Below are 27363 nucleotides of genomic sequence, written 5' to 3'. Positions count from 1 at the left end.
AAAACTCATTCCATAAACATCACTGAGCACCTACAATATATAGAAAATAATTGGCACAATCTTTCTCTAAAAAAGAGATTAAAAACTAGCTAGATTATAAAAGCCAAAAAATAAAAATAAATAAATAATAAATAAATAAATAAATAAATAAATAAATAAATAAATAAATAAAAACTAGCTAGATGCAGGGAGAGAAACACAATTACACAATGCCATGAACATTATAGTGATACTAATACCTAGTGCTTTGAAGTTTACGATGAGCTTTTCACGTGATTGTCATTCGAAGGGCTTATGCAGAAACAAAAGTGACTGGTTTTTCATTTATTTTTAACACTTTTGAAACATAAATGGTTCCTATTTCTTTCAGTCAAATCTAATCATCTTTGGTGTCATGCTTACAAAGTTCTCTACCCCTAAAACTATCAAAACATTTAAACTTCATTCTAATGTATTAATTATTTTTTGATATTTATATTACTAGAAGACAAAATCTATATTAATGGAAGACAAAATCTTCAGTCTTCTATTCCCATGAGAATTTAAAAGTAATATAATTTATTTCAGCTCATAGCATCTACCTCCAAAAAGGAAATAAAACAAAAAGATAAAGAAATGAAGCATTCAAACACAACTAAAATTAGGCTGCTTCTTTACAATACCTTACTCATCAGCTAAAACTAAAAAACTAACATATCATCTGACCTAGTAAGTCCATCTCTGGACTTACAGATGCACTCAAAAAATGCTTTTACAAAATGTTAAGAGCAGCATTATATAAAAATAATTGGGGCCCAACTAGGTAAACTGAAGAGGTCAATATATGACCTTTGTGACCCTTTATTCATATATATTCTACAAGCCTGACTCCCAATGCCACACACCGACCCCTAGTTTCCATATTCCCTCTCCAACCCATGTCTCCCAAGATGCTATGCTTGCCTGGCTAGCTACTCCCAAGTCAGTCTAGCCCTCATGGCCAATGGTTATTCTCAACCTGCCTGATTGCCATATACCTACAAAACCCGTCCTCTACCTTAGCAGTCAATGTATTTACCCATTGCATTCTATAAAGGATTAGGGAGATCTTACAGCTACAAAAAGAAACACACATGATAAAAAAATAAAATGTAAATAAGAAGCTGTTAAGAGACTACATTTGAAAAAGTATGGCATAGGAAATTAAGCCATCTATATGTTTCAAGTGTATGGAAGACATGGCAAGGGGAAAATGGCCCAGTACTAAGTCTTCATTGTCTAGGAAGAAGAATCTCACTGGTTTCCCCGGGGGAGCTCTCCCTTACACTGGGGTCCAGGACAGATGTTTCCCTTGTGGTCTCACATGGGGAACCCTGAACAGATCCCGTCCTTGATACCATCCTAAGGAGGGCTCTTCTTTGTAGACATCCTTGTTAAAGACAATAACATACTTCTGAATACAGAATATCATTTGCAAGGCTCTCTGCTATTTGTTAGGTGGCAGTAAAAAACTCCAGAGTATCAGTTTTAGGTAACATGCTGTTCCTGGATGCTGGCATACAAAGGATTCCAATCAGATTATATTTTTTAAAAAAATCCTTAAATTAAAAAAAAAAAAAAAACCTCACTTCAATGGTTAAATGGTTCTAATGAAAAGAATACAAGGGATCTTATATTCTATTTTAGAATCCACATATAAGTGAGATCATGCAGTATTTGTCTTTCTGTGTCTGGCTTATTTCACTCAGCATAATGTGCTCTACTCATAGAAGCAGAGAGTAAAATGGTGGTTGCTAGGGGCTGGGGGGAGTGGGAGACAGGAAATGTTGGTCAGGGAACACAATGTTTGATTTATGCAAGATGATTAAGTTCTGGAGATCTAATGTACAGCATGGCGACTACAGTTAAAATGTATACTTGAAATTTGTTAAAAGAGTAGATCCTAAGTGTTTTCACGACAAACAAAAAAAAAACCCACAAAAGTATTTGAATATTAAAAAAAAATATTCTCCATGTTTCACCAAGTCAGGCTGGTTCTTGAAAAATAAATATCTTCTCTGTTCACCCCTAAAATGAGGAGTTTTGGGTTGTCACCTCTGAAATTTTAATAATCAGCTTGTCTGTGACACCTGAATGTGCTCTGAACAATGACTGCAGCTCTATACTCTATCAAGAGCCCTGTGGGCCCAGTGAGGTCCAAGTGTCTCTAAGTGCAAGAAAGGGTACTATGAGGGGCTGATTCTTCTTTTCTTTAAAGAAGGAAAGGGGATTAAATAGTTACACTATATAATTAACTGCTTAAGCCTTATGTACCCACTATAATTCTGAAAAACCAAAGTAAGTTCCAGACTCTCTGGTCTGGAAGAAATGGTACAGGGGGAAACCTCTGGAGTCTGTTAAACAAAAATTATTCACTGGACACTTGTTTAAAATGGCAAGACAAATTTTATTCAGACTATTCCAGCAGGGGTCAAAACTATTGCAATAGAGGAGAGAGATTAAGCTTAACTCCAGGGCAGCCCCAGTGGCCCCAGCGATTTGGTGCTGCCTTCTGCCCAGGGTGTGATCCTGGAGACCCGGGACCGACTCCCACGTTGGGCTCCCTGCATGGGGCCTGCTTCTCTCTCTCTCTCTCTCCCTGTGCCTGTGTCTCTGCCTCTCTCTCTCTCTCTTTGTCATGAATAAATAAATAAAATCTTTAAAAAAAAAGCTTAACTCCAAATACAACAAGGACACGTTGGGATTTATAGCCAATGAGCAGAGTGAGGGGGTCTGTGTATGGAACATTGCTAAGGGGACACATCAAGGCCAAAGAATTCTTGCTAAACTGGCCTAACAGGACTCTTGCAAAGATAAGCCAAGGATTTAGATACAAGGAGTTAGATATTAAGGGTCTGGGATGACACATTTGATCAGACACCAAGAGTGGGAGCTTCTGAGATTCTTGTTAAACTGATGTAGCAGGATTCTTAGCAAGGAAAGACAGAAAGCCGAGGTCGAGGCCTCGTTGAAAGGACAGAAAGCAGAGGTCGAGGGCTTGGAGGAGCCCAACTAACATTTGGTCTTTGTCAAGTCTGAAAAATTATTTGGATTTGAATCCTTGATTTGCCACTAACTTTGCAATTGTGCAAATGTGGGCTAGACGTGAACCGCTTGAAGCTCCAGCTTCCTGTATGTAACATGGAGGTGATTGTAACCACTCTCTGGACCCCACAGAGACATCATGAGAATAAAAATCAATATGAGCTGTTGCAGGTGAAAACCTTTGGTAAAGTATAAAGCTCTGCATACATGTGAGGAAGTTACTCTTGCAGGACAGAAGGCAAGCCATTAGTCAAATGACCCTAGTCCTGCCATCTCCCTCTTGTCAGAGGAAAGGCATTGGAGTATGATGGCTCTTGCTGTCCACTCAGAGTATTTCCAATAGGATCAAAGAGTTATCAGGATAAAGAATTTCCAGGCCACAAAAGGGGAGACCTTAGCCCAGTTTTTCTGAGGGGTCATGATGATCTGGCTGCTTGAAAGAGCCTTATAAGAATATACAGTAAATGATGCTGTTGCCTCATGACACTGTGCTCCTAACCCTAACATACCTTTTCCCAAGGTAGACCTGGAGGAGGGTGATCTGCACCATGGGCCAGAGCAACCACACCAATGTGAAGGAATTTGTCTTTCTGGAACTCACTCACTTCCACGAGCTAGAATTGTTCTTGTTTGTGGTCTTCCTTGCTGTATACGTAGCAACTGTGCTGGGCAATGTCCTCATTGTGGTGACCATCACCTGTGAGTCTCACCTTCACTCTCCCATGTACTTTCTGCTGCGGAACAAATCAGTCCTGGACATTGTCTTTTCATCTGTCACCGTTCCCAAGTTCCTGGTGGATCTGTTATCAGAGAGGAAAACCATCTCCTACAATGGCTGCATGGCACAGATCTTCTTCTTCCACTTCGCTGGTGGGGCAGACATTTTCTTCCTCTCTGTTATGGCCTATGACAGGTACCTTGCAATCGCCAAACCCCTGCATTATGTGACCATTATGAGGAGAGAAATGTGGGTGGGCTTGGTGGTGGCTTCCTGGGTGGGTGGTGGTTTGCACTCAATTGTCCAGGTAACTCTCATGCTTCCACTCCCTTTCTGTGGCCCCAACATCCTGGATGCCTTCTACTGTGATGTGCCCCAAGTGATTAAGCTGGCCTGTACCGACACCTTTGCCCTGGAGCTTCTCATGATCTCTAACAATGGGCTGGTGACCCTGCTGTGGTTCCTCCTGCTCCTGGGCTCCTACACCGTCATTCTGGTGATGCTGAGATCTCACTCTGGGGAGGGGCGGAACAAGGCCCTGTCCACCTGCACTTCCCATATCTTCGTGGTGACCCTGCACTTCGTGCCTTGCGTCTACATCTACTGCCGGCCCTTCATCACGCTGCCCATGGACATAGTTGTATCCATCAATAACACAGTCATTACCCCCATGCTGAACCCCATGATCTATACGCTGAGGAACCAGGAGATGAAGTCAGCCATGAAAAGACTGCAGAGAAGGCTTGGACCTTCTGAGAGCAGTTAGCGGGAGTGAGCACTCACATGGAGACTGGAAATCTATGATCTGGTTTCCTCAAACTGCTATCCTGAGGCAACAGACCACCAGCTCTCTCACCAGTCATTTCTGTATATCCTCATAGCCTCTCAACTCTTAGCAGGAATCTAACAACAAAAGGAAGAGATGAGATTGAACATGAGCTATTGGGCTTGTGAACTTGGGAGAAGCAGGGGGTAGAAGATGGAAATCAATTACCTAATGCCATTTTGGTGTAATCTGTGATTCTTATGCCAACATATTTTACCTTACTTTTACCACCTGCAATATGGAAATGATCTTGTCTGTTCACAAGGTTGTCATGACAATGGAGAATGATAGTGTGGAGAGGATGGTCGTTCTGAAGATTAGCACCACTCATGGAGTTAATCAGGCATACAATCCACATTCCCTATTGTCTATCCCTCTAATCCTAAATATGAATATATGAAGATTATGGATGTGTTTATTTCATACGGGCTGTCTCTAGTGACCCTGTATTTCCAGTTAATTATTAAAATCACTTCTTGATTTAATATTTTGAATACAGAATCTTCAATATATTTCACCAACTAGTGAAAAGAGAAGAAATGCTTTATGTTCAGTCAGATACATACATGGACAAATCTACACATAGACCAAGAATTTTCTCTTCTCAGGCCCATTTTACTGATCTTCCCACTGAAATTAACCTCAAAAATGTTTGCATGGTCTGGGGATATGTCTGCACAAAATCCACAAAGGTAATTTATTTTATGTTAACCTGAACTTTCTTCTTCCCTCCTTTCTCTCCCCATTTCACCCTCAGTGTTTTTATAGCTGGAAAGCAAATTTACAGTTTTTGTCTTTGAATGCCTGACAATTCAAGAGAAGTTGCTTAGAACAGCAACAATGAAAATACCCAGGAAATACCATTTCACATACTCAAGACCCACTTCATGTACCAGGAGAGGAAAGAAATCTATTGTGTGCAGGGTCATTTAGGAATAGCCACTGGGTCTGTGTTGTAAAACACCTCTCTCCTAAGAGAAAGAGTTCAAGGAATTTAATATGTAGAAAGACAATAAATAACCCTCTATTCCCTATGCTCACATCAAATTCTACCTTTCAGCCTGCAGTAGTCATTCAAAAAATCAGACAATTAGTAAAGAAGCTCAAGAAATTGCAACAAACAAAACCATGTTTTGCAAATTGTTATGATGCATTAAAATGTCCTGGTAAGTGACACATGTCTATGATCTTCTCTACATCCTACAAGACAGAAACATTAGGCCAAGACTTTTTTTAACTTCTATTTGTTTTTACTTTATGCAGAATTTACTGCTGGACCATAAGGTGCTTTTTTTCCCCTTTATTTTCTTCCAAGATATCTTTTTCTTCTATGCAACCCCTCTTCTGTTTTAGGAACAACATGCTCTTATCAGTAAGGATCATTTCTATGTCAGGGAGAGCGCTCATATGGGTTAATCTGACCATAAGCCTTGTGAGTTTTACACCGCATCTTGGGGCATTTGTTCACCTGGATTGCACTCAATGACCAGAGAACCCACATCTAAACCCTTAAGTTCAGCATCACTCTGCATTTTTAAGCACATGCAGTAAAAATTCAGCTCTCTTTTTGGCCGACTGTTTGGCCTGGATGTACCTACCAACTCTACTGTTACTATTATAGCAACAGAATGGCACACAATGGTTCTGCAAAGTGACATCTTTCAGATACTTGGTGGCTTTTCAGATATGCATACCCTTGATGGCGTGGGTAGTTTTGTGTGTGTTCTTTTTTTTTAAGATTTTATGTATTTATTCATGAGAGACACAGAAAGAGAGGCAGAGACATTGGCAGAGGGAGAAGCAGGCTCCATGCAGGGAGCCAGATGCGGGACTCAATCCCGGGGCTCCGTGATCACACCCTGGGCCAAAGGCAGGGGCTAAATGGCTGAGTCACCCAGAGATCCCTTCATGTGTGTTCTTAAGGTGAACATGAAGATTTGCATGATTTTTGTAAGGTTTTCTGGCTCGAGTGAATAGTAAGCCATTTTCAGAAATCACTTCAGGCCACTTATGGGAAGAGGCTAGACCAAGACTTTAATTATACACCAATACTTCTCAAATTTTTAAAAATGATTGCCCCCCTCCAAGGAACTTTATTAGATATTTTTTAAGATTTTTTTATTTTTATTTTTTTTAAATTTTTATTGGAGTTCAATTTGCCAACATATAGCATAACACCCAGTGCTCATCCCGCCAAGTGCCCCCCTCAATGCCCATCACCCAGTCATCCCAACCCCCCTCCCACCTCCCCTTGCACTACCCCTTGTTCATTTCCCAGAGTTAGGTGTCTTAGATATTTTTCCTAATTGCTCTCCCACGAGAAAATTTAATACCAAAGATATACTGTATATCTTTTTATGTACTGAGGTTCTTTGTCCTGTTTTAAAGATTTATTTATTTATTCATGAGAGGCACAGACTGAGAGAGAGAGGCAGAGACACAGGCAGAAGGAGAAGCAGGCTCCCTGCAGGGAGCCCAATGCGGGACTCGATCCCAGATCTCAGGATCATGACCTGAGCCAAAGGCAGGTGCCGAACCACTGAGCCACCCAGGCATCCCTGTACTGAGGCTCTTTGAAGGGCCACACAGCACTGTAATATCTAAGATTTTTTGGGCCCCCACGGACCAGTTTTTGTTCCTTTGGGAATGTTGCTCACTTTGAGAATGAAGGATCATACGACATTAGATGTTTCTATTAATATGTTCCCCTAAATAAAAAAAATATATATGTTCCCCTAAATCTCAGAAAATCACAGAACAGATAGATTCATGCCTTCTGGGGTTTACAAGAATTTGAAAAGCACAGAAACGTGGGTATGTGTGTGTGTGTGTGCGCACACGTGTGTGTTTGTGTGTGCGTGTGCATATGTGTGGACTTGCGTGCAGTAATGACTTGGGAACTGTTTAATAACTCCCACTGGAACTCCAACATGATTGGAGAAGGTCCATTCTCTTTCCACACCAATAAAATTCCCTTTGCTAATTCTCATATTTGGCTTGGGCCTGAGGGACTAGTGCATGTGTCAGGGACACATTGGGGCAAACAGAAGAGCTGTGGTGACATGACTCCCTGAGTCTTCCCTTTCCACTGTGAAGGTGGAAGAGAATACCTTGAAGACTAATGCAATTCATCTTGAGAAGAACATGATGGTTCCCCAGCTTCATATATGCTGACAGCCACCCGCCCAGTCTTAGAGGTGCGAATTCCTGGCTGGATACTGAAGGCTTAGGTAAGGACATGGAACTGCCAGTGTGAGACATTGTGGATTATGCACGAATAGGATAAACGTGAACAATGTACCTGGTGTATAAGACACTGCAAAAATAGCTCTCTTTGGTGAGAGAAAATGAAGTGGATGTTAAATATTGGGAAAGGAGGAATGTCTTTCTAGTAAGGGGTCACACACACGGGTCTGCATGCTTAAAGAGAAAGCAGCTTGCATTTGGTGAAATAACCGAATTGTATTTAAGGAGATTTTGTTCCAGCTTCTGGAACATGGGGGACACAGAGCATTTTCCCACAAGATGGGTGCTTCCTTAAAAAAAACACGATTTTTAAAAAAGATTTTATTTATTTGACAAAAAGAGAGAGCACAAGCAGAAGGAGCAGCAAGAGAGGGAGAGGCAGGCTCCCCACTGACCAAGAAGCCTGATGGGGGACTCAACCTCCTCTATCCTAGGACCCTAGAATCATGACCTGAGCTGAAGGAAGACACTTGAATGACTGGCGCCCAAAAAAAATGACTTTAAAATGCCCTAAATTCCCTTCAAAACTATAGAGGTTTCCAAGGCAGCCCCATATCCACACACTGCCCCTGATTCACTGGGTCTCTTTTGCCTTTGATCCAGAGCCAGCTTTATTCTCAAACCCGATGACTTAGCCCTGAAACCTCTAGTCCACTTGGTTAATCCACACAAGTTCATGGAAATACAAACAATCTAATTGGTTCAAAGAGAAGCTGTTCTTCTACTGAGTAGCATTTTACATTCTGCCAAGGTCTTCCTTTTTTTTTTTTTTATTGGAGTTCGATTTGCCAACATGTAGTATAACACCCAGTGCTCATCTTGTCAAGTGCCCCCCTCAGTGCCCGTCACCCAGTCACTCCATCCCCCCGCCCACCTCCCCTTCCACTACCCCTTATTCGTTTCCCAGAGTTAGGAGTCTCCCATGTTCTGTCTCCCTCTCTGATATTTCCCACTCATTTTCTCTCCTTTCCTCTTTATTCCCTTTCACTATTTTTAATGTTCCCCATGCTCCATACTCAGTGGAAAGTCTGCCTCCCCCTCCTTGTGCTCTCTCTCTCTCTCTCAAATAAATAAAATATTTTTAAGAATAAAAATAAAAACAATAAGGAAAACATTTTTTGAGCACCTTACTCATGCCCCAGACTAGGTAAAGCTTTGGTGATGTTAGGATGAATGAAACACTGAGCAGGCAGGATGAACATGAGGGGAAACTATACAAAACTAAGGAGAGACAGGTAAGAAATTAAATGGAATAATCTGTTATAGGCACAAAAAGAGAAGTCAGTGCAGGGAATGATGACACCGAAAGGGGTGTCAGGAAACGAACTAGGGGTGGTGGAAGGGGAGGAGGGTGGGGCTGGGGGGGAATGGGTGACGGGCACTGAGGGGGACACTTGACGGCATGAGCACTGGGTGTTTTTCTGTATGTTGGTAAATTGAACACCAATAAAAATTAATCTATAAATTAAAAAAAAGGAAAGTTTTCACAGAAGACTCTGAACCTGAGTGTTGAAAGATCAGTGTTTGTGAAGCTGGGTAAGTAGGAGGTTCTGGGAGTGGTGAGGGCATGGTGGGTAGAGGGGTGACCCAAAGGCGTGGGCCAGCAAGAATTTTGCATGACATTTAAACACCTGAAACAGAGGATCAAAAGAAACAGGGTACCAGATAATACCAAGAGGAGTTTAATCTTTATTCTGTAAATAATAGGGAACCATTAAAGATTTTTAAATAAAGGAATATATGGTCCCTGGCTTTTCCCCATTCAGTCAAAAAAACAGAGAGGAAGACAAACCATGTGAGATTTTTAATTCTGGGAAACAAACTGAGGGTTGCTGAAGGGGAGGTGGGTGGGAGGATGGGGTAACTGGATGATGGGCTTAAAGGAGGGCATGTGATGGGATGAGCACTGGGTGTTATACACAAATGACAAATCATTGAAAACTACATCTGAAAATAATGATGTACTATATATGTTGCAAATTGAATTTAAATTTTTAAAAAGGAAAAAAAAAAGAAATATATGGTCCCATTTGTGACTTGTAATTACATTTCTGGAAAAAACAGACAGGATGAATTAGAGAAAACTACACCAAAGGAAAGACCAGTTGGGAAATTTGCAATGATCGAAGGAGAAATGATAAGCGGTTATAACTAGGGACAAAGAGAAGGGGACTCACTGGGAAAGGCAAAGAAAGTAGAATCTTAAAAAAAAATAAAAATAAAAAATAAAAAAAAAGAAAGTAGAATCTTCAGAAGAGCTTTTACAGTGTCCGAGTTCCTTACAATGTGAGTGGCTCAGTAGAAGTCTTTTGGATAAAACATGCTACCTATCAGTACCTGCTGTCCTCACAGAGACAGAATAAACAGGAAATAAGGCAAATAGTCATATTCTCCAGAGCAAAGGCGATGCGATGTATGTTTAGGGTTTACTTAGCCACCTAATTTCTGAAGACTTGCAAAGCTTGTTTCTACACAGACCAAGAACGGTGCTTCCCAGGTGAACTTGATCTGGGGGCCATCTAGATGGTGGTTCAGACAGATGCTTAGGCTGAAGATGGTTTTTTTCCTCTGAGTTAACTTTGTCACTCCTACCAACATGATAAATCTTCTCAGAAATTATTGAAGCAACATGGGTGGAATGTGTATTGTGCTGAAAGCCATAGTCTGACTGCACTGGCTCTCTCTATCCCCTTATGTATGTCACTTAAGCCTCCCTGGAACTTTATTTTTTCGAAATCAACCCTCAAACAACAAAAGGTTGCTCACTCCTGACTCACACAGGCAAAACAGGATGAATTGAAAATTCTCTAAATTGGATCTGCCCCACTCCCTGCCCAAGCAGGACTCTATAGTAAGAGAACCTATGGGCCACCAAGGCAGGAAGCTACCATTGTTCCATTTGGTGTTGATCTGTACTCTGTCAGGAAATGCAAATCCTAAACTCATCAGAAACTGCTCAGGTTTTATAGGAAGGGTGTACCCGTATAGCCTACATCCCTGTGGTAAGCTTCTACATCATGCCCTGTCTCTATGTATGCAGATGCAGGCCTGGACTTTGCTGTCTTCTTTGTGAACAAAACCCTCTCCAGTACCATTCTTGCCATCTTTGTGTTAAGCCTCAACCTCTGGGAATCGATGAAATGAAATTTTAAAAAGTAAAAAAAAAAAAAAAGACCTGTCATTTTTGAAAGATAATAGAAAGGCAATGGTCTAAAATACCTTGGCCATGGAGAGAGGAAATGAAGGGGCTGATGAAATACACCCTTGAAAACAATAGGAAAATTCTGTAAATTCTCTTATACAAATTATTCTTGGGGCGCATGGGTGGCTCAGATGGTTAAATATCTGCCTTTGGCTTGGGTCATGATTACCGGGTCCTAGGATGGAGCCCCACGCCCAGCTCAGCAGGGAGTCTGCTTTTCTCTCTCTCTCTCGCTCTCGCTCTCTCTCTGCCTCTCCCACCACTTGTGTTCTCTCTTTCTCTCTCTCAAATGAATAAATACAATCTCTTTTTAAAAACACAAATTATTCTTGTATTTATATATTCTGAAGCTGCAGGTAGCATGGAAGAGTAGAAAGATCCTAGAAGTAAGAGACAGAGGAGATTTGGGTTACGTTTCCTGTGCCACTGATTTCCTATACGATCTTGGAAAACTGACTTAGTGTTTATTGAGTTCAGTTTTTCAGTTTCAGTATTAACTGATGTGGGAATGCTAATACCTTCCCCTCTAATTTCAAAGGGATATAAGAAAAATTGTTATGAGGTGTGCGGTAACTTTTATAACATGCTGTTCAAATCAATTCCTATCATGTGGTCACTGAAAGGCCTATGAGAGGTGATTTATTCCAATGGCTTTTACTGCACAGAAACAAATTGGAATGAGAATAAAATCAGAGGTGCTCCCACTCACAGAGGTGTAGGGAACCCACAGCTTCTTCCACGAAACCTTCCTTAGTTTTCTTCCTTGATAACATCTAGGGGTGGATTTTTTTTAACATTTTTTAAATTTTTATTTATTTATGATAGTCAGAGAGAGAGAGAGAGAGAGAGAGAGAGAGAGGGGCAGAGGGAGAAGCAGGCTCCACACCGGGAGCCCGATGTGGGATTCGATCCCGGGTCTCCAAGATCGCACCCTGGGCCAAAGGCAGGCGCCAAACCGCTGCGCCACCCAGGGATCCCTAGGGGTGGATTTTAACAGATGCCAAAGGCCCCACTAAATACAGTAGGGAAATGAATGATCTAGCTCAAACCACATTTTGGACTAATGCAGGAGCTAAAGCAAGTAGAACTGAGTGACTTCCTAGGTAACACAGCAGGTTCATGAAGGATAAGATATAGCATGAAAAATATATTTATGCATGTTCAGTTTCCATGTAAGAGATAAATCTTTGCTTGATTTCAATGCCTCAGCACTATTATTGTTTCTTTCAAAGTTGTACATGGAGGAAGAAATATCATCCAATGGCCCTGAGAAATCATTCCAAGGTGTCTGAATTTATTTTTTGTGGACTTACCCAGTCTCAAGAGCTGAGCTTGCTCTTATTTTTCTTTCTATCTGTAGTTTATGTGACAACTGTGTTAGCAAATGTTGCCATCATGGTGACTGTGACCTATGAGTCCCGACTTCACACCCCTATGTACTTCCTGCTCCGCAACCTCTCAGTCTTGGACATCTGCTTCTCCTCCATCACTGCTCCCAAGGTCCTCGTGGACCTTCTGTCAAGGACAAAGACCATCTCCTTCAATGGTTGCATCACTCAGATGTTCTTCTTCCACCTTCTCGGTGGGGCAGACATTTTTTCTCTCTCTGTGATGGCCTTTGACCGCTACATGGCCATCTCCAAACCCTTGCACTACGTGACCATCATGAGTAGGGGGCGATGCACTGCCCTCATTGTGGCCTCCTGGGTGGGGGGCTTTGTCCACTCCATCGTGCAGATTTCCCTGTTGCTGCCCCTCCCCTTCTGTGGGCCTAATGTTGTTGATGGCTTCTACTGCGATGTCCCCCAGGTCCTCAAACTTGCCTGCACTGACACCTTTGTTCTTGAGGTCTTAATGATTTCCAACAATGGTCTGGTCACTACCCTGTGGTTTGTCCTTCTTCTTGTGTCCTACACAGTCATCTTGATGATGCTGAGGTCTCACACTGGGGAAGGCAGGAGGAAAGCCATCTCCACCTGCACAGCTCACATCACTGTGGTGACCCTTCACTTTGTGCCCTGCATCTATGTCTATGCCCGACCCTTCACTGCCCTCCCCATGGACAGAGCCGTCTCCATCACCTTCACAGTCATCATCCCTGTTCTGAACCCCATGATCTACACCCTGAGGAACCAGGAGATGAAGTCAGCCATGAGGAGACTGAAGAGAAGACTTATGTTTTCTGAAAGGACATAGGCTCATTATAGATTGTTGATCAAGATAAAAGCATATAATTGAAATGTGTTCTTAAAATATTAGCTGTCACATATTGGGGCCCAACTATGCATAGACGATTAACTATAGTAGTTATACAGACACAAAGGATCAGTGACCTGAAACACTGGTATGGAGAAGAAACACCTACAGGAAGTTAAACAGGAAGAACACAGTCCTTGAAGAGCAATTGACAACAAGCAGGGAACAAATGTGAAATATAATAAAAGGTCTTGGGTGTCCCAGCAACAGAGTGAAGAATAGCACTGCAATGTCCAGACATGCAGTAGGCAACAGGGACATCTATCTCAACATAGCAGGGCTCCAGCAGCTAGGTCCCAGTCCAGCAATAGTTACCCTATGACTATTTTATTAAGCATATACCAAATACTGCTTATAAACATTCTTCTCTATCACCTCTGCTTTGTCAGCAGCTTTGGACCTTCTTTTAGTCAATTCACCTATAAAATACACTAGCACAACCCCTACAACCACTCGGAATACATAAAGATTTAGCTTTCAAGGGTTTCCATTGCCTTTTACTTCCTGTGACTCCGTCAGAACTGGATGTGACCTGGGACTTAGATTGGGGCCTTACAAAATGAGACTGCATAAAAACAATGGCAAGAATCTGGAACAGTCTATCCTACCATTCATACCACTGCCTAGGGCATAAGCTGGCTTGATAGTTGAAAAAAGAAAAAGCTGTATTCAACCCAATAAATACTTTTATTTTTCCTATGTGCACTCCTTTATCATTTCCCTTACCACAATGTATTAAAATATCCCATAAAACTTCACATTACTAGATCTGGTTTTTCTTTATATTCCCAGTATCTAGAATAGTGCCTGTCCTGTAAAAAGCTGTAAGTGTTGGTTGAATCTGTGGAAATGGAATGAAATGAATGTAAGAAGATGCCAAATTCTATTTAAGTTTGCTTTTTAGTTTTTAAAACTGACTTTATTTTCTGAATAGATACTTCCTCATGGAAGACAAAGAAATTGAAATGCCTAAATCAGAGTGTACTATGATCTTATACTCAAGGTCTTAGCATCTATGTATGTCTGTATAGAATCATCAAGTCGAGTGTTAGATCCAAAAACATTTGTTGAGAACCATGTACACAATTGAATAGAAACATCCCAGGACAAATGAATGTTTTGCAACACTCAAGGCAAATGAATGTACAAATTTATTCATTTAGAGTTCCAATAAGCCTGTGTTCTGAGTATGTCCAGATAGCCCCTCAGGATGTCTGGTAATTGTACACAGAAGCATGAGATGTATTTCTTCTCTGCTGTCTTCTTCTCTGGAGCATAGGACTTAGTAAAATTGAGTAAGTAAAGAGGTTCATTGAAATGAAACTACAGGTTAATAATAATAACAATAATAATAATTAAAACCACATTCCCTTAATTTATTGGGACCAAACAGGCTTTGGAATTTGGAGTTCCTTAGATTTTAAAAAGATAATATAGTGTATGTATTATATCATTTCTCCCATGGGGAGCACCTGATAGCCAAACACTTTAATATTTCTGTAAGAAAATGTATAAGTAGGGGCACCTGAGTTGCTCAATCGCTTAAACATCAGACTTAGTTTTCCAGTCATGATCTCAGGGTCATGAGATCAAGTACAAAGTTGGGTTCTGTCCTCAGTGCAGAGTCTGCTTGAGATTCTTTCCCCTCCCACTGCCTCCTCCTCTGCCCCTCCCCCTGCTGGTGCTCTCTCTCTAAAAAGATATTCAAATCCCAACCCCCAGAATCTGTGAATATGCTATGTTATATGGTTTATGAGAAGAGACACGGAGATGGATTTTCAAGTATTTTATATGGTGACTATACCATATCTGAATTGAGAAGATCACCCATTGTAAAATGCCACTTTAATAACAACTATGATGTAAAAATAAAGTTGTACCATATTACATGTACTCATTGATGGGGAAGACACATCTTAATTTCAGGGACATTTAAATGTGAAAAACCATTTGCAACAACATGGATGGAGCTAGTGAATATTATGCTAAGTGAAATAAGTGAGTCAGAGAATGACAAATACTATACAAATTCTCTCATATGTGGAATTTAAAAAACAAAACAAACAAGTACAGGTTGTTTTAAGTCCAGTACAATGTGATGAGCACAATCTTAAAATGAAATAACATGGTCTTACCTATATATACAAGTGGCAGTCTTAAAAACACTTTTTACTAGTGCCACTACAGTGTTTTAAATTCTATCCATGAGTCAAATACATTTGTTCCTTGAAAAAACACTATCTAGATGCAATGTAATTCTATCAATCTTCAAAGCACCTTTTATACTTGTGACATTATATAGTGTGTCCTTTGCACACTAGTATATTTATAATATATATACTATTATTATATATAATAATATATATTACATTATTTAAATTAAATAGCACATTAGCTCTGACATTTATAGAAATATGTATTAGATGTGTTCCTTTATGGAGCATATTAAGTACAGCACAGTATTGTGAACACATTCTTTCATTGAAATATTACTTAGAGGGATCCCTGGGTGGCGCAGCGGTTTGGCGCCTGCCTTTGGCCCAGGGCGCGATCCTGGAGGCCCAGGATCGAATCCCACGTCAGGCTCCCGGTGCATTGGAGCCTGCTTCTCCCTCTGCCTGTGTCTCTGGCTCTGTCTCTGGCTCTGTCTCTCCTTCTATCTCTCAAGAATAAATAAATAAAATCTTTAAAAAAATAATTTAAAAAAAAAAAAAAAAAAAAGAAATATTACTTAGATACAATAAAATTCTATTATTGATTTTTAAAAATGGGAAAGAAAGAAATATTGAAAATAAAGTTTCACCTTAGAACTTAAGAAATCTGGGGTGCTTGGGTGGCTCAGATGATTAAGCATCTGTCTTTAGCTCAGGTCATGATCCCAGGGTCCTGCAGGGACCCTGCTTCTTCCTCTCCCTCTCCCTCTACCTGCCACTCCCCTTGCTTGTGTGTTCTCTCTCTCTCTCTCTCTGTCAAATAAATAAATAAAATATTTTTTAAAAACCTAAGGAAGGGTAAAGGAGAAAAAATGAGTGGGAAATATCAGAAAGGGAGACAGAAGATGAAAGACTCCTAACTCTGGGAAACGAACTAGGAGTGGTGGAAGGGGAGGTGGGCGGGGGGTGGGGGTGACTGGGTGATGGGCACTGAGGTGGACACTTGACGGGATGAGCACTGGGTGTTATTCTATATGTTGGCAAATTGAACGCCAATAAAAAATAAATTTATAAAAAGAAAAAAAAAGAAGTTTACAACAGAGCTTCCCTATAACCCAGCAATTGCACTGCTGGGGATTGACCCCAAAGATACAGATGTAGTGAAATGCCAGGACACCTGCACCCCAGTGTTTATAGCAGCAATGTCCACAATAGCCAGGCTGTGGAAGGAGCCTCAGAGTCCATCGAAAAATGAATAGATAAAGATGTGATCTATATATACAATGGAATATTATAGAGCCATCAGAAAGGACGAATACCCACCATTTGCTTCAACATGGGTGGAACTGGAGGGTATTATGCTGAGTGAAATAAGTCAATTGGAGAAGGATAATCATCATATAGCTTCACTCATAGGAGGAATATGAAAGATAGTGAAAGGGATTATAGGGGGGACAATGAGTGGGAAAAATCAGAAAGGGTGACAAAGCATGAGAGACTCCTAACTCTGGGAAACGAACAAGGGGTAGTGGAAAGGGAGGTAGGCGGGTAGATGGGGTGACTGGGTGACAGGCACTGAGGAGGGCACTTGATGGGATGAGCACTGGGTGTTATACTATATGTTGGAAAATCAAACTGCAATAAAAATAAATAAATAAAAGTAAGAAAAAGAAAAAAACAAAAATAAAATCCTAAGAAATTCAATATTATTTATTTATTTATTTATTTAAGTTTTTATTTATTTATTCATAAGAGACACAGAGAGAGAGGCAGAGACACACGCAGAGGGAGAAGCAGGCTCCACACAGGGAACCCGATGTGGGAGTCAATCCCGGGACTCCAGGATCATGCCCTGGGCCAAAGGCAGATGCCCAACAGCTGAGCCACCCAGGTGTCCCAAAATTCAATATTTAAAGATGTAAGTAATCAGTTTCTAGTGTGTGTACATGCTCTCTCTCTCTCTCTCTCTCTCTCACACACACACACACACACACACACACACACACACACACTTCCAAAGAGAGACAGATAAAAAGCAAACATGTTTAATTTGGTCAGCCCTGTGCTTTAGGAACACATAAGACTACCATCAACTCACTAGCACAAAATAGATTTTTTTATAACTAAATTTTTATCATCTATAATATACATTATTTATATATAGTTTACCAGTTTCTTGGTGTTTAAAGAAAGTTTGAAACTGCTATTTGTCCTCCCATTAGGGGATTAAAGATACTATTGCTATAGTTCCTCATTTTGGAAGTCATAAAGATACTTATAGGAATCCTATACAGTACTCCCTTCTAGGAGCCCTCCTTTTGTTCTCCAAATATCCTGGAATAGCCAAGAGTGGAAATTCTCTGGTTGAGTATAAAAACAAATGTAATCTATAAACTTGCCCCCCACTAAGGGAAAAAAGTAAAGACACCGAAAGGTAGTTTTAAATTTTTACAGGATGGAAGGAAGCATATAATCTCCATGGAGAATACAGGTCAAGAAAACTGACCAAAGGAAGGAGGAAAAAATCTTGATAGATCAATATTTATAGATGAATTGAAAAGGTATCAAAAATAGACTCTTTGAAAAGGCACCAGACCCCAACTATTTTGTGATTTTCAATATTCAAAAAGGTAGTAATTCCAACTTTTTAATAAATTGTAGAAAGCTTCTTAACTCATTCTATAAAGACAACATAACCCTATCTATAACTAGATAATAGTACCTAATGTATCTAATGCTATCACGTATCTAATATATGTGTACACACCAATCACATCTTTAAACAAAAATGTTAAGTTCTTACTACACATCAACAAATTACATACCAATTAATTAAAACAATGACAAATTATCATTAAGTAGGCTTTATTCCAGAAATTCAAAGAGAACTATTAATGCAATTCACAGCAATAACAGATTAAGAAGAGAAACAATGTCATTATCTCAGTGATGCAGAAAATATTCAGTACAACTCGACACACATCTTTGGAGAACAAAACACTTAGGAAGCCAAGAATTGAATAAAAATGTATAATCTTGATAAAAAAAAATATCTGTTAGAAACATAGAGCAAACAGTATACCTAATGATTAAACATTACACCAATTTCCTTCATATTTTCAGACCATAATGCTTTGAAACTAGAACTAAACCACAAGAAGAAGTTTGGAAGGATTTCAAATATGTGGAGGTTAAGGACCATACTGCTAAAAGATGAAAGGGTCAACCAGGAAATTAGAGAAGAATTAAAAAGATTCATGGAAACTAATGAGAATGAATATACAACCATTCAAAATCTTTGGGATACAGCAAAAGCAGTCCTGAGGGGGAAATACATTGCAATACAAGCATCCATCCAAAAACTGGAAAGAACTCAAATGCAAAAGCTAACCTTGCACCTAAAGGAGCTGGAGAAGGAAGAGCAAATAAAACCCTCACCCAGCAGAAGAAGACAGTTAATAAAGATTCGAACAGAACTCAATGAAATAGAGACCAGAAGAACTGTGGACCAGATCAACAAAACCAGGAGTTGGTTCTCTGAAAGAATTAATAAGATAGATAAACCATTAGCCAGCCTTATTAAAAAGAAGAGAGAAAAGACTCAAATTAATAAAATCATGAATGAGAAAGAAGAGATCACCATGAATAACAAGGAAATACAAACTATTTTAAAAACTTATTATGAGCAGCTTTTGCCAATAAATTATTCAACCTAGAAGAAAAGGATGCATTTCTGGAAAACCACACACTACCAAAACTGAAACAGGAAGAAATAGAAAACCTGATCAGGCCAAAAACCAGGGAGGAAATTGAAGCAATCATCAAAAACCTCCCAAGACACAAAAGTCCAGGGCCAGAGGGCTTCCTAGGGGAATTCTATCAAACTTTTAAAGAAGGAACCGTACCTATTCTACTAAAGCTGTTAGGAAACATAGAAAGAGATGGAGTACTTCTAAACTCGTTCTATGAGGCCAGCATGACCTCAATTCCAAAACCAAAGACCCCACCAAAAAGGAGAATTATAGACCAATATCCCTGATGAACACAGATGCAAAAATTCTCAACAAGATACTAGCCTATATGATCCAACAGTATATTAAGATTATTCACCACGACCAAGTGGGATTATCCCCTGGATGCAAGGCTGGTTCAACACTCATAAAGCAATTAATGTGATTGATCATATCAAGAAGAGAATAAACAAGAACCATATGATCCTCTCAATAGATGAGGAGAAAGCATTTGACAAAATTACAGCATCCATTCCTGATCAAAACTCTTCAGAGTGAAGGGATAGAGGAAACACTCCTTGACATCTTAAAAGCCATCTACGAAAAGCCCACAGCAAATATAATTCTCAATGGGGAAACACTGGGAGCCTTTCCCCTAAGATAAGAACATGACAGGGATCTCCACTCTCACCACTGCTATTCAACATAGTATTAGAAGTCCTAGCCTCAGCAATCAGGCAACAAAAGGAAATAAAAGGCATTCAAATTGGCAAAAAGGAAGTCAAACTCTCCCTCTTTGCAGATGACATGATACTGTACCTAGAAAACCCAAAAGCCTCCACCCCAAGATGGCTATAACTCATACAGCAATTCGGCAGTGTGGCAGGATACAAAAAATCAATGCCCAGAAATCAGTGGCATTTCTCTACACTAACAACGAGACTGAAGACAGAGAAATTAAGGAGTCAATCCCATTTACAACTGCACCCAAAAGCATAAGATACCTAGGAATAAACCTAACCAAAGAGATAAAGGATCTATACCCTAAAAACTATAGAACACTTCTGAAAGAAATTGAGGAAGACACAAAGAGATGGAAAAATATTCCATACTCATGGATTGGAAGAATTAATATTGTGAAAATGTCAATGCTACCCAGGGCAATTTACACATTCAATTCAATCCCTATCAAAATACCATGGACTGAGGAACCCTGGGTGGCTCAGCAGCTTGCGCCTGTCTTTGGCCGGGGGCAGATCCTGGAGTCCCGGGATCGAGTCCAGGGTCGGTCTCCCTGCATGGAGCTGGCATGGAGCCTGCTTCTCTCTCTCTCTCTCTCTCTCTCTCTCTCTCTCTCTCTCTCTCTCTCTCTTCTCTCTCTCTCTCTCTCTCTCTCTCCCTCCCTCCCATCCTCCCTCCCTCCCTCTCTCTCTCTCATGAATAAATAAAATCTTTTTTAAAAAATACCATGGACTTTCTCCAAAGAGTTGGAAGAAATTATCTTAAGATGTGTGTAGAATCAGAAAAGACCCCGAATAGCCAGGGGAATTCTAAAAAAGAAAACCATATCTGGGGGCATCACAATGCCAGATTTCAGGTTGTACTACAAAGATGTGGTCATCAAGACAGTGTGGTACTGGCACAAAAACAGACATATAGATCAATGGAACAGAATAGAGAATCAAGAAGTGGACCCTCAACTTATGATCCACTGATATTCGACAAAGCAGGAAAGAATATCCAGTGGAAGAAAGACAGTCTCTTCAATAAATGGTGCTGGGAAAATTGGACATCCACATGCAGAATAATGAAACTGGACCATTTTCTTACACCATACACAAAGATAAACTCAAAATGGACGAAAGATCTAAACGTGAGACAAGATTCCATCAAAATCCTAGAGGAGAACACAGGCAACACCCTTTTTGAACTTGGCCACAGTAACTTCTTGCAAGATACATCCATGAAGGCAAATGAAACAAAAGCAAAAATGAACTCTTGGGACTTCATCAAGATAAGAAGCTTTTGTACAGCAACAGATACAGTCAACAAAACTAAAAGACAACCTACAGAATGGGAGAAGATATTTGCAAATGACATATCAGATAAAGGGCTAGTTTCCAAAATCTATAAAAAACTTATTAAACTCAACACCAAAGAAACAAACAATCCAATCATGAAATGGGAAAAAGACATGAAGAGAAATCTCACAGAGGAAGACATAGACATGGCCAACACACACATGAGAAAATGCTCTGCATCACTTGCCATTAGGGAAATACAAATCAAAACCACAATGAGATACCACCTCACCCCAGTGAGAATGGGGAAAATTAACCAGGCAGGAAACAACAAATGTTGGAGAGGATGTGGAGAAAAGGGAACCCTCTTACACTGTGGGTGGGAATGTGAACTGGTGCAGCCACTCTGGAAAATTGTGTGGAGGTTCCTCAAAGAGTTAAAAATAGACCAACCCTACAACCCAGCATTTGCACTGTTGGGGATTTACCCCAAAGATTCAGATGCAATGAAATGCCGGGACACCTGCACCCCGATGTTTCTAGCAGCAATGTCCACAATAGCCAAACTGTGGAAGGAGCCTCGGTGTCCATCGAAAGATGAATGGATAAAGAAGATGTGGTTTATGTATACAATGGAATATTCCTCAGCCATTAGAAACGACAAATACCCACCATTTGCTTCGATGTGGATGGAACTGGAGGGTATTATGCTGAGTGAAATAAGTCAATCGGAGAAGGACAAACAGTGTATGTTCTCATTCATTTGGGGAATATAAATAATAGTGAAAGGGAATATAAGGGAAGGGAGAGGAAATGTGTGGGAAATATCAGAAAGGGAGACAGAACATAAAGACTCCTAACTCTGGGAAATGAACTAGGGGTGGTGGAGGGGGAGGAGGGCGGGGAGTGGGGGTGAGTGGGTGATGGGAACTGAGGGGGACACTTGACGGGATGAGCACTGGGTGTTATTCTGTATGTTGGTAAATTAAACACCAATAAAAAATTAATTTATTTAAAAAAAAACCACAATGAGATACCATCTCACACCAGTGAGAATAGTGAAAATTAACAAGACAGGAAACAACAAATGTTGGAGAGGATGTGGAGAAAGGGGAACCCCCTTGCACTGTTGGTGGGAATGTGAACTGGTGCAGCCACTCTGGAAAACTGTGTGGAGGTTCCTCAAAGAGTTAAAAATAGATCTGTCCTATGACACAGCAATTGCACTGCTGGGGATTTACCCCAAAGATACAGATGCAGTGAAATGCCGGGACACCTGCACCCCGATATTTATAGCAGCAACGTCCACAATAGCCAAACTGTGGAAGGAGCCTCGGTGTCCATCGAAAGATGAATGGATAAAGAAGATGTGGTTTAAATGGAATATTACTCAGCAATTAGAAACGACAAATACCCACCATTTGCTTCAACGTGGATGGAACTGGAGGGTATTATGCTGAGTGAAATAAGTCAATCGGAGAAGGATAAACAGTGTATGTTCTCATTCATTTGGGGAATATGAATAATAGTGAAAGGGAATATAAAGGAAGGGAAAAGAAATGTTGGGAAATATCAGGAAGGGAGACAGAACATAAAGACTCCTAACTCTGGGAAATGAACTAGGGGTGGTGGAGGGGGAGGAGGGCGGGGAGTGGGGGTGAGTGGGTGATGGGAACTGAGGTGGACACTTGACGGGATGAGCACTGGGTGTTTTTCTGTATGTTGGTAAATTGAACACCAATAAAAATTAATTAAAAAAAAGAAGATGTGGTTTATGTATACAATGGAATATTACTCAGCCATTCGATACAACGAATACCCACCATTTGCTTGGACATGGATGGAACTGGAGGGTATTATGCTGAGTGAAATAAGTCAATTAGAAAAGGACAAACATTATATGGTCTCATTCATTTGGGGAATATAGAAAATAGTGAAAGGGAATTAAGGGGAAAGGAGAAAAAATGAGTGGGAAATATCAGAAAGGGAGACAGAGCATGAGAGACTCCCAACTCTGGGAAGCGAACAAGGGGTGGTGGAAAGGGAGGTAGGTGGGAGGTGGGGGTGACTGGGTGATGGGAACTGAGGGGGACACTTGATGGGATGAGCACTGGGTGTTATGCTATATGTTGGCAAATTGAACTCCAATAAAAAAAAAAGATACAGATGCAGTGAAACGCCGAGACACCTGCACCCCGATGTTTATAGCAGCAATGTCCACAATAGCCAAACTGTGGAAGGAGCCTCGGTGTCCATTGAAAGATGAATGGATAAAGAAGATGTGGTCTGTGTATACAATGGAATATTACTCAGCCATTAAAATCGACAAATACCCACCATTTGCTTCAACGTGGTTGGACCTAGAGGGTATTTTGCTGAGTGAAATAAGCCAATTGAAAAGGACAAACATTATATAGTCTCATTCATTTGGGGAATATAAAAATTAGTGAAAGGGAATAAAGGGACATGAGAGAGGATGAGTGAAAATATCAGTGAAGGTGACAAAACATGAGAGACACCTAACTCTGGGAAATTAACAAGGGGTAGTAGAAGGGGAGGTGGGCGGGCGGTTGGGATGACTGGGTGATGGGCACTGAGGGGGGCACTTGGCAGGATGAGCACAGGGTATTTTGCTAAATGCTGGCAAATTAAACTCCAATAAAAAATTTTAAAAATACTTACTTTATTAGTAAGTAAAGAACAATTTTCTTTACCATATATAACTAGACCATGATATGGGTATCACACAAATTAGTCATTAAATTTGAATTCACCTACAATTTAAAAACAAGAAAAATAAGAAAGTATATAAACTTTGGAAAAACAGAGGAAATCATTATTATTCTCAGATATTGAGAGGATATACCTAAAATAATATTAAGAAAATTCACTGAAAGATCATTGAAAATAACAAAAGAATTAAACTAGGTGATTACATACATCATTGGTCTCCTATATACCACTACATCCATGGAGAGAATGCAATAGCACTATTTCAGGCAATATGAAAGACCATATACCATGAAATAAAGTCCTGATTTAAACATGCATACACACATTAGAAATGCTTCTTGCAAACATTTACTTTAGTTCACTTAACTTACTTAGGTGCAAATAGAACTCACAGAAAAGGAAGGGAAAAGCTCAGACCCAAAAATAGACTTAAGCAGGAAACCAAAGAACTGAATATTCCTCCATCTGTGGAAGGAAAAACTGGAGAAAAAAAAATCCACCTACCAGCAAAGAGAATAACTATCAGAAAGAGAAATTAAGAAAACAATTCCATTTATAATTGAAAAGACTGAAATACCTAGGAATAAATTTAACCAAAGAGCTAAAAGATCTCTTCACTAAAAACCATAAGACATTAATGAAAGAAATTGAAGAAGACACAAATAAATGGAAAGATATTTTACACTTGTATTAGAATAATATTGTAAGATGTCCATACTACCTAAAGAGATCTACAGATTTAATGTAATCCCTATCAAAATTCCAACGGCATTTTTCACTGAAATAGGAAAAAATCCTAAAGTTTATGTGGTACACAAAAGACCCCTAATATCAAAACAACCAGGAGAAAGAAGAACAAAGCTAGAGGCACCACAATTAAGATTTCAAACTATACTACAAAGCTATAATAATCAAAATAGTACAGTACTGGCACAAAAACATATAGACCAAAAGAACAGAATTGAACTCAGAAATAAACCCATACATACATGATCAATTAATTTACAACAAAGAAGCCAAGAATATATAATGAGGAAATGATAGTCTCTTTAATATGTGGTATTAGGGAAACTGGGTAACCTCATGCATAATAATGAAATTAGATCCCTATCTTATATCACTTAGAAAAATTAACTTGAAATGGATGAAAGATTTAAGTATAAAACCTGAAGCCATAAAACTCCTGGAAGAAAAATGAGAGAAAACCTCCTTAACATTGGTCTTAGCAAAGATTTTTTTTGAATGGGATACCAAAAGCAGAAGCAACAGAAGCAAAAGTTAATAAATGGGACTACATCACACTAAAAAACTTCTGCATAGCAAAAGAAACAATTAACAAATTTAAAAAACATATAGAATGGGAAAAAGTATTTGCAAATCATATAGGATTAGAATCTAAAATATATAAAGAATTCATACAATTCAACAGCAAAAAAAGAAAGAAAACAACAATCTGATTTAAAAATGACAGAGGAACTGAAGATATTTTTCCAAACAAGACATACAGATGGTCAACAAGTATATGGAAAGTGCTCAACATTACTAAGCATCAGAGAAATGCAAATCAAAACCACAATGAGACATCACTCAACACCTGTTAGGATAGCTATCATCAAAAAGACAGAGATATATGTTGACAAGGATGTGAAGAAAGAGAAAGCTTTGTGCACTGTTGGTGAAAATATAAATTCAATCAGCCACTGTGGAAAACAGTATAGAGATTCCTCAAAACATTAAAGATAGAACTACCATGTGATCCAACAACCCCATCTCTGGGTACAGATCCAAAGGAAATAAAATCAAGATCTCAAAGAAGTATCAGCACACCCATGTTTATCGCAGCATTTTTTACGCTATCCAACACAAGGAAAAAATCTAAGTGCCATCAATGGATAGATAAGTGATTAAATATATGTATATATGAGCAAACACACATACACACACGCTGGAATATTTCAGCCATATTAAAGAAGGATATCTTGCCATTTGTGATAACATGGATGGATCTTGAGAGCACTAAGCTAAGTGAAATAAATCAGACAGAGAACGAAATCTATATCTCATTTATATGAGGAATCTGTACTCCTAGAGAGTAAAATGTTGGTTTCCAGGTACTGGGGGCTGGGAGAAATGGAGAAATGCTAAAGGGTACAAACTTCTTCCATTTACAGGATGAAAAACTTTTGGGAACCTAATGTACAGCATGGTGATTATAGTTATCAATACTACATCTTGAAAGTTGTTAGGAGAGTAGATTTTAAGTGATCTCACCACAAAATAGAATTAGTAATTATATAAGGTGATAGAAATGTTAGTTAATACCACAATAATAATAATTTTGCAATATGTAAATGTATCAAGTCAACATATCATAAACCCTAAACATACACAATGATATATGTCATTACATCTCAATAAAACAGGTGGGGGGATTGCCTATCTCAAATATACAACTTGTCTCATGCAGTATTTATCTTTGTAGATTAGTTTAATATAATAAAAACAAAATGGAAAGGCAGGTAAATCCAAACCCATCATCGTTCTAGAAACAGTTGAAGTGCATTCTATATAAAGTCAAGCCATTTAATAAATTGAGTTAATCTTAAGTAAATACTGTCGTTGTATAGAGAGCTTTACTCACATACTCATCTAGTTGTAACCAAATCAAAAGATACCATATGTGCAGAGTGTAGGAAAACAGGAAGAATGTGCACTCCCTCAAACACCACCTACGTCATGGTTCTCTACACATAGAGACATACAGCAATATCATGAGACTATGATCATCCTGTGTATAATTAGAAATTGAACTGATAGCAAAGAATTTTAGGTCCAGTTCTCTTGTAGTTTTTCTGGCAATTTAATTGAAACTCGCTTGTATATAATGTCCTCTGAGCCTTGCAAGTAATGAAAATTGGACCCTGGTACTCTCTTGGGTACTGCATTTGGCATGTTTTAACAGTGTTCTGATTCAGCTGTGGATAAGGGGATAAATTTCTACTACCACTTCTAAATAATTTGGGCCCCAATCAAAATGTGCCCATCTCTGTGTGTGTATGCATATGCTTATCTCGGTAACTTTTTAATAACTCCCATTGCAACTCATCACCACCAGCAGAATCAGGTTCTTGACTTCCACTTCCTTGTCCAATAATATCCCCTTTGCGATTCTTATATTAGGCCTGAAGCTGAGGGATTTGCACATAAGACAGGGATACAATAGAAATTCTTGAAGGTGTGATGCTTTGAATCTGCCCATCTTGAAAGGAGAGCAAAGATACTAAGATTTAGTCTTCCAAAAAGCTTGCCCTTCAGAAACAAAGTTTTCAAGAACTAATGTCCCCAAGTGTACTATTCTGCTCTGTACCTAAGAGCATACAATTTTTAGTTGGAATTTTAGGATCAAAGGAATTC

General features: G+C 39.5%; 2 protein-coding genes across 2 annotated transcripts; both read left to right on the top strand.

Annotated features, from left to right (window-relative positions):
* The first annotated feature begins 3611 nt into the window (after positions 1 to 3611).
* On the top strand, positions 3612 to 4547 carry LOC121471562 (olfactory receptor 4D6). The gene has a single exon (XM_041722362.1). It carries the CDS (start codon positions 3612 to 3614, stop codon positions 4545 to 4547), a length of 936 nt encoding a protein of 311 aa, XP_041578296.1.
* A 7768-nt stretch (positions 4548 to 12315) lies between these two features.
* On the top strand, positions 12316 to 13251 carry LOC121471561 (olfactory receptor 4D9-like). Its single transcript, XM_041722361.1, has one exon. It carries the CDS (start codon positions 12316 to 12318, stop codon positions 13249 to 13251), a length of 936 nt encoding a protein of 311 aa, XP_041578295.1.
* Positions 13252 to 27363: the final 14112 nt, after the last annotated feature.

The sequence above is a fragment of the Vulpes lagopus genome, chromosome 11, assembly GCF_018345385.1.
Source record: "Vulpes lagopus strain Blue_001 chromosome 11, ASM1834538v1, whole genome shotgun sequence".
Classification (NCBI taxonomy): domain Eukaryota; kingdom Metazoa; phylum Chordata; class Mammalia; order Carnivora; family Canidae; genus Vulpes; species Vulpes lagopus.
Note: the sequence above shows the minus strand (reverse complement) of the source record. Positions and strands in the feature narration are given on the sequence as shown.

What these genes read in the sequence shown, in the direction of transcription:
- LOC121471562 (XM_041722362.1), top strand. Translation starts at nt 3,612, where the DNA reads ATGGGCCAGAGCAACCACACCAATGTGAAGGAATTTGTCTTTCTGGAA.
- LOC121471561 (XM_041722361.1), top strand. Translation starts at nt 12,316, where the DNA reads ATGGCCCTGAGAAATCATTCCAAGGTGTCTGAATTTATTTTTTGTGGA.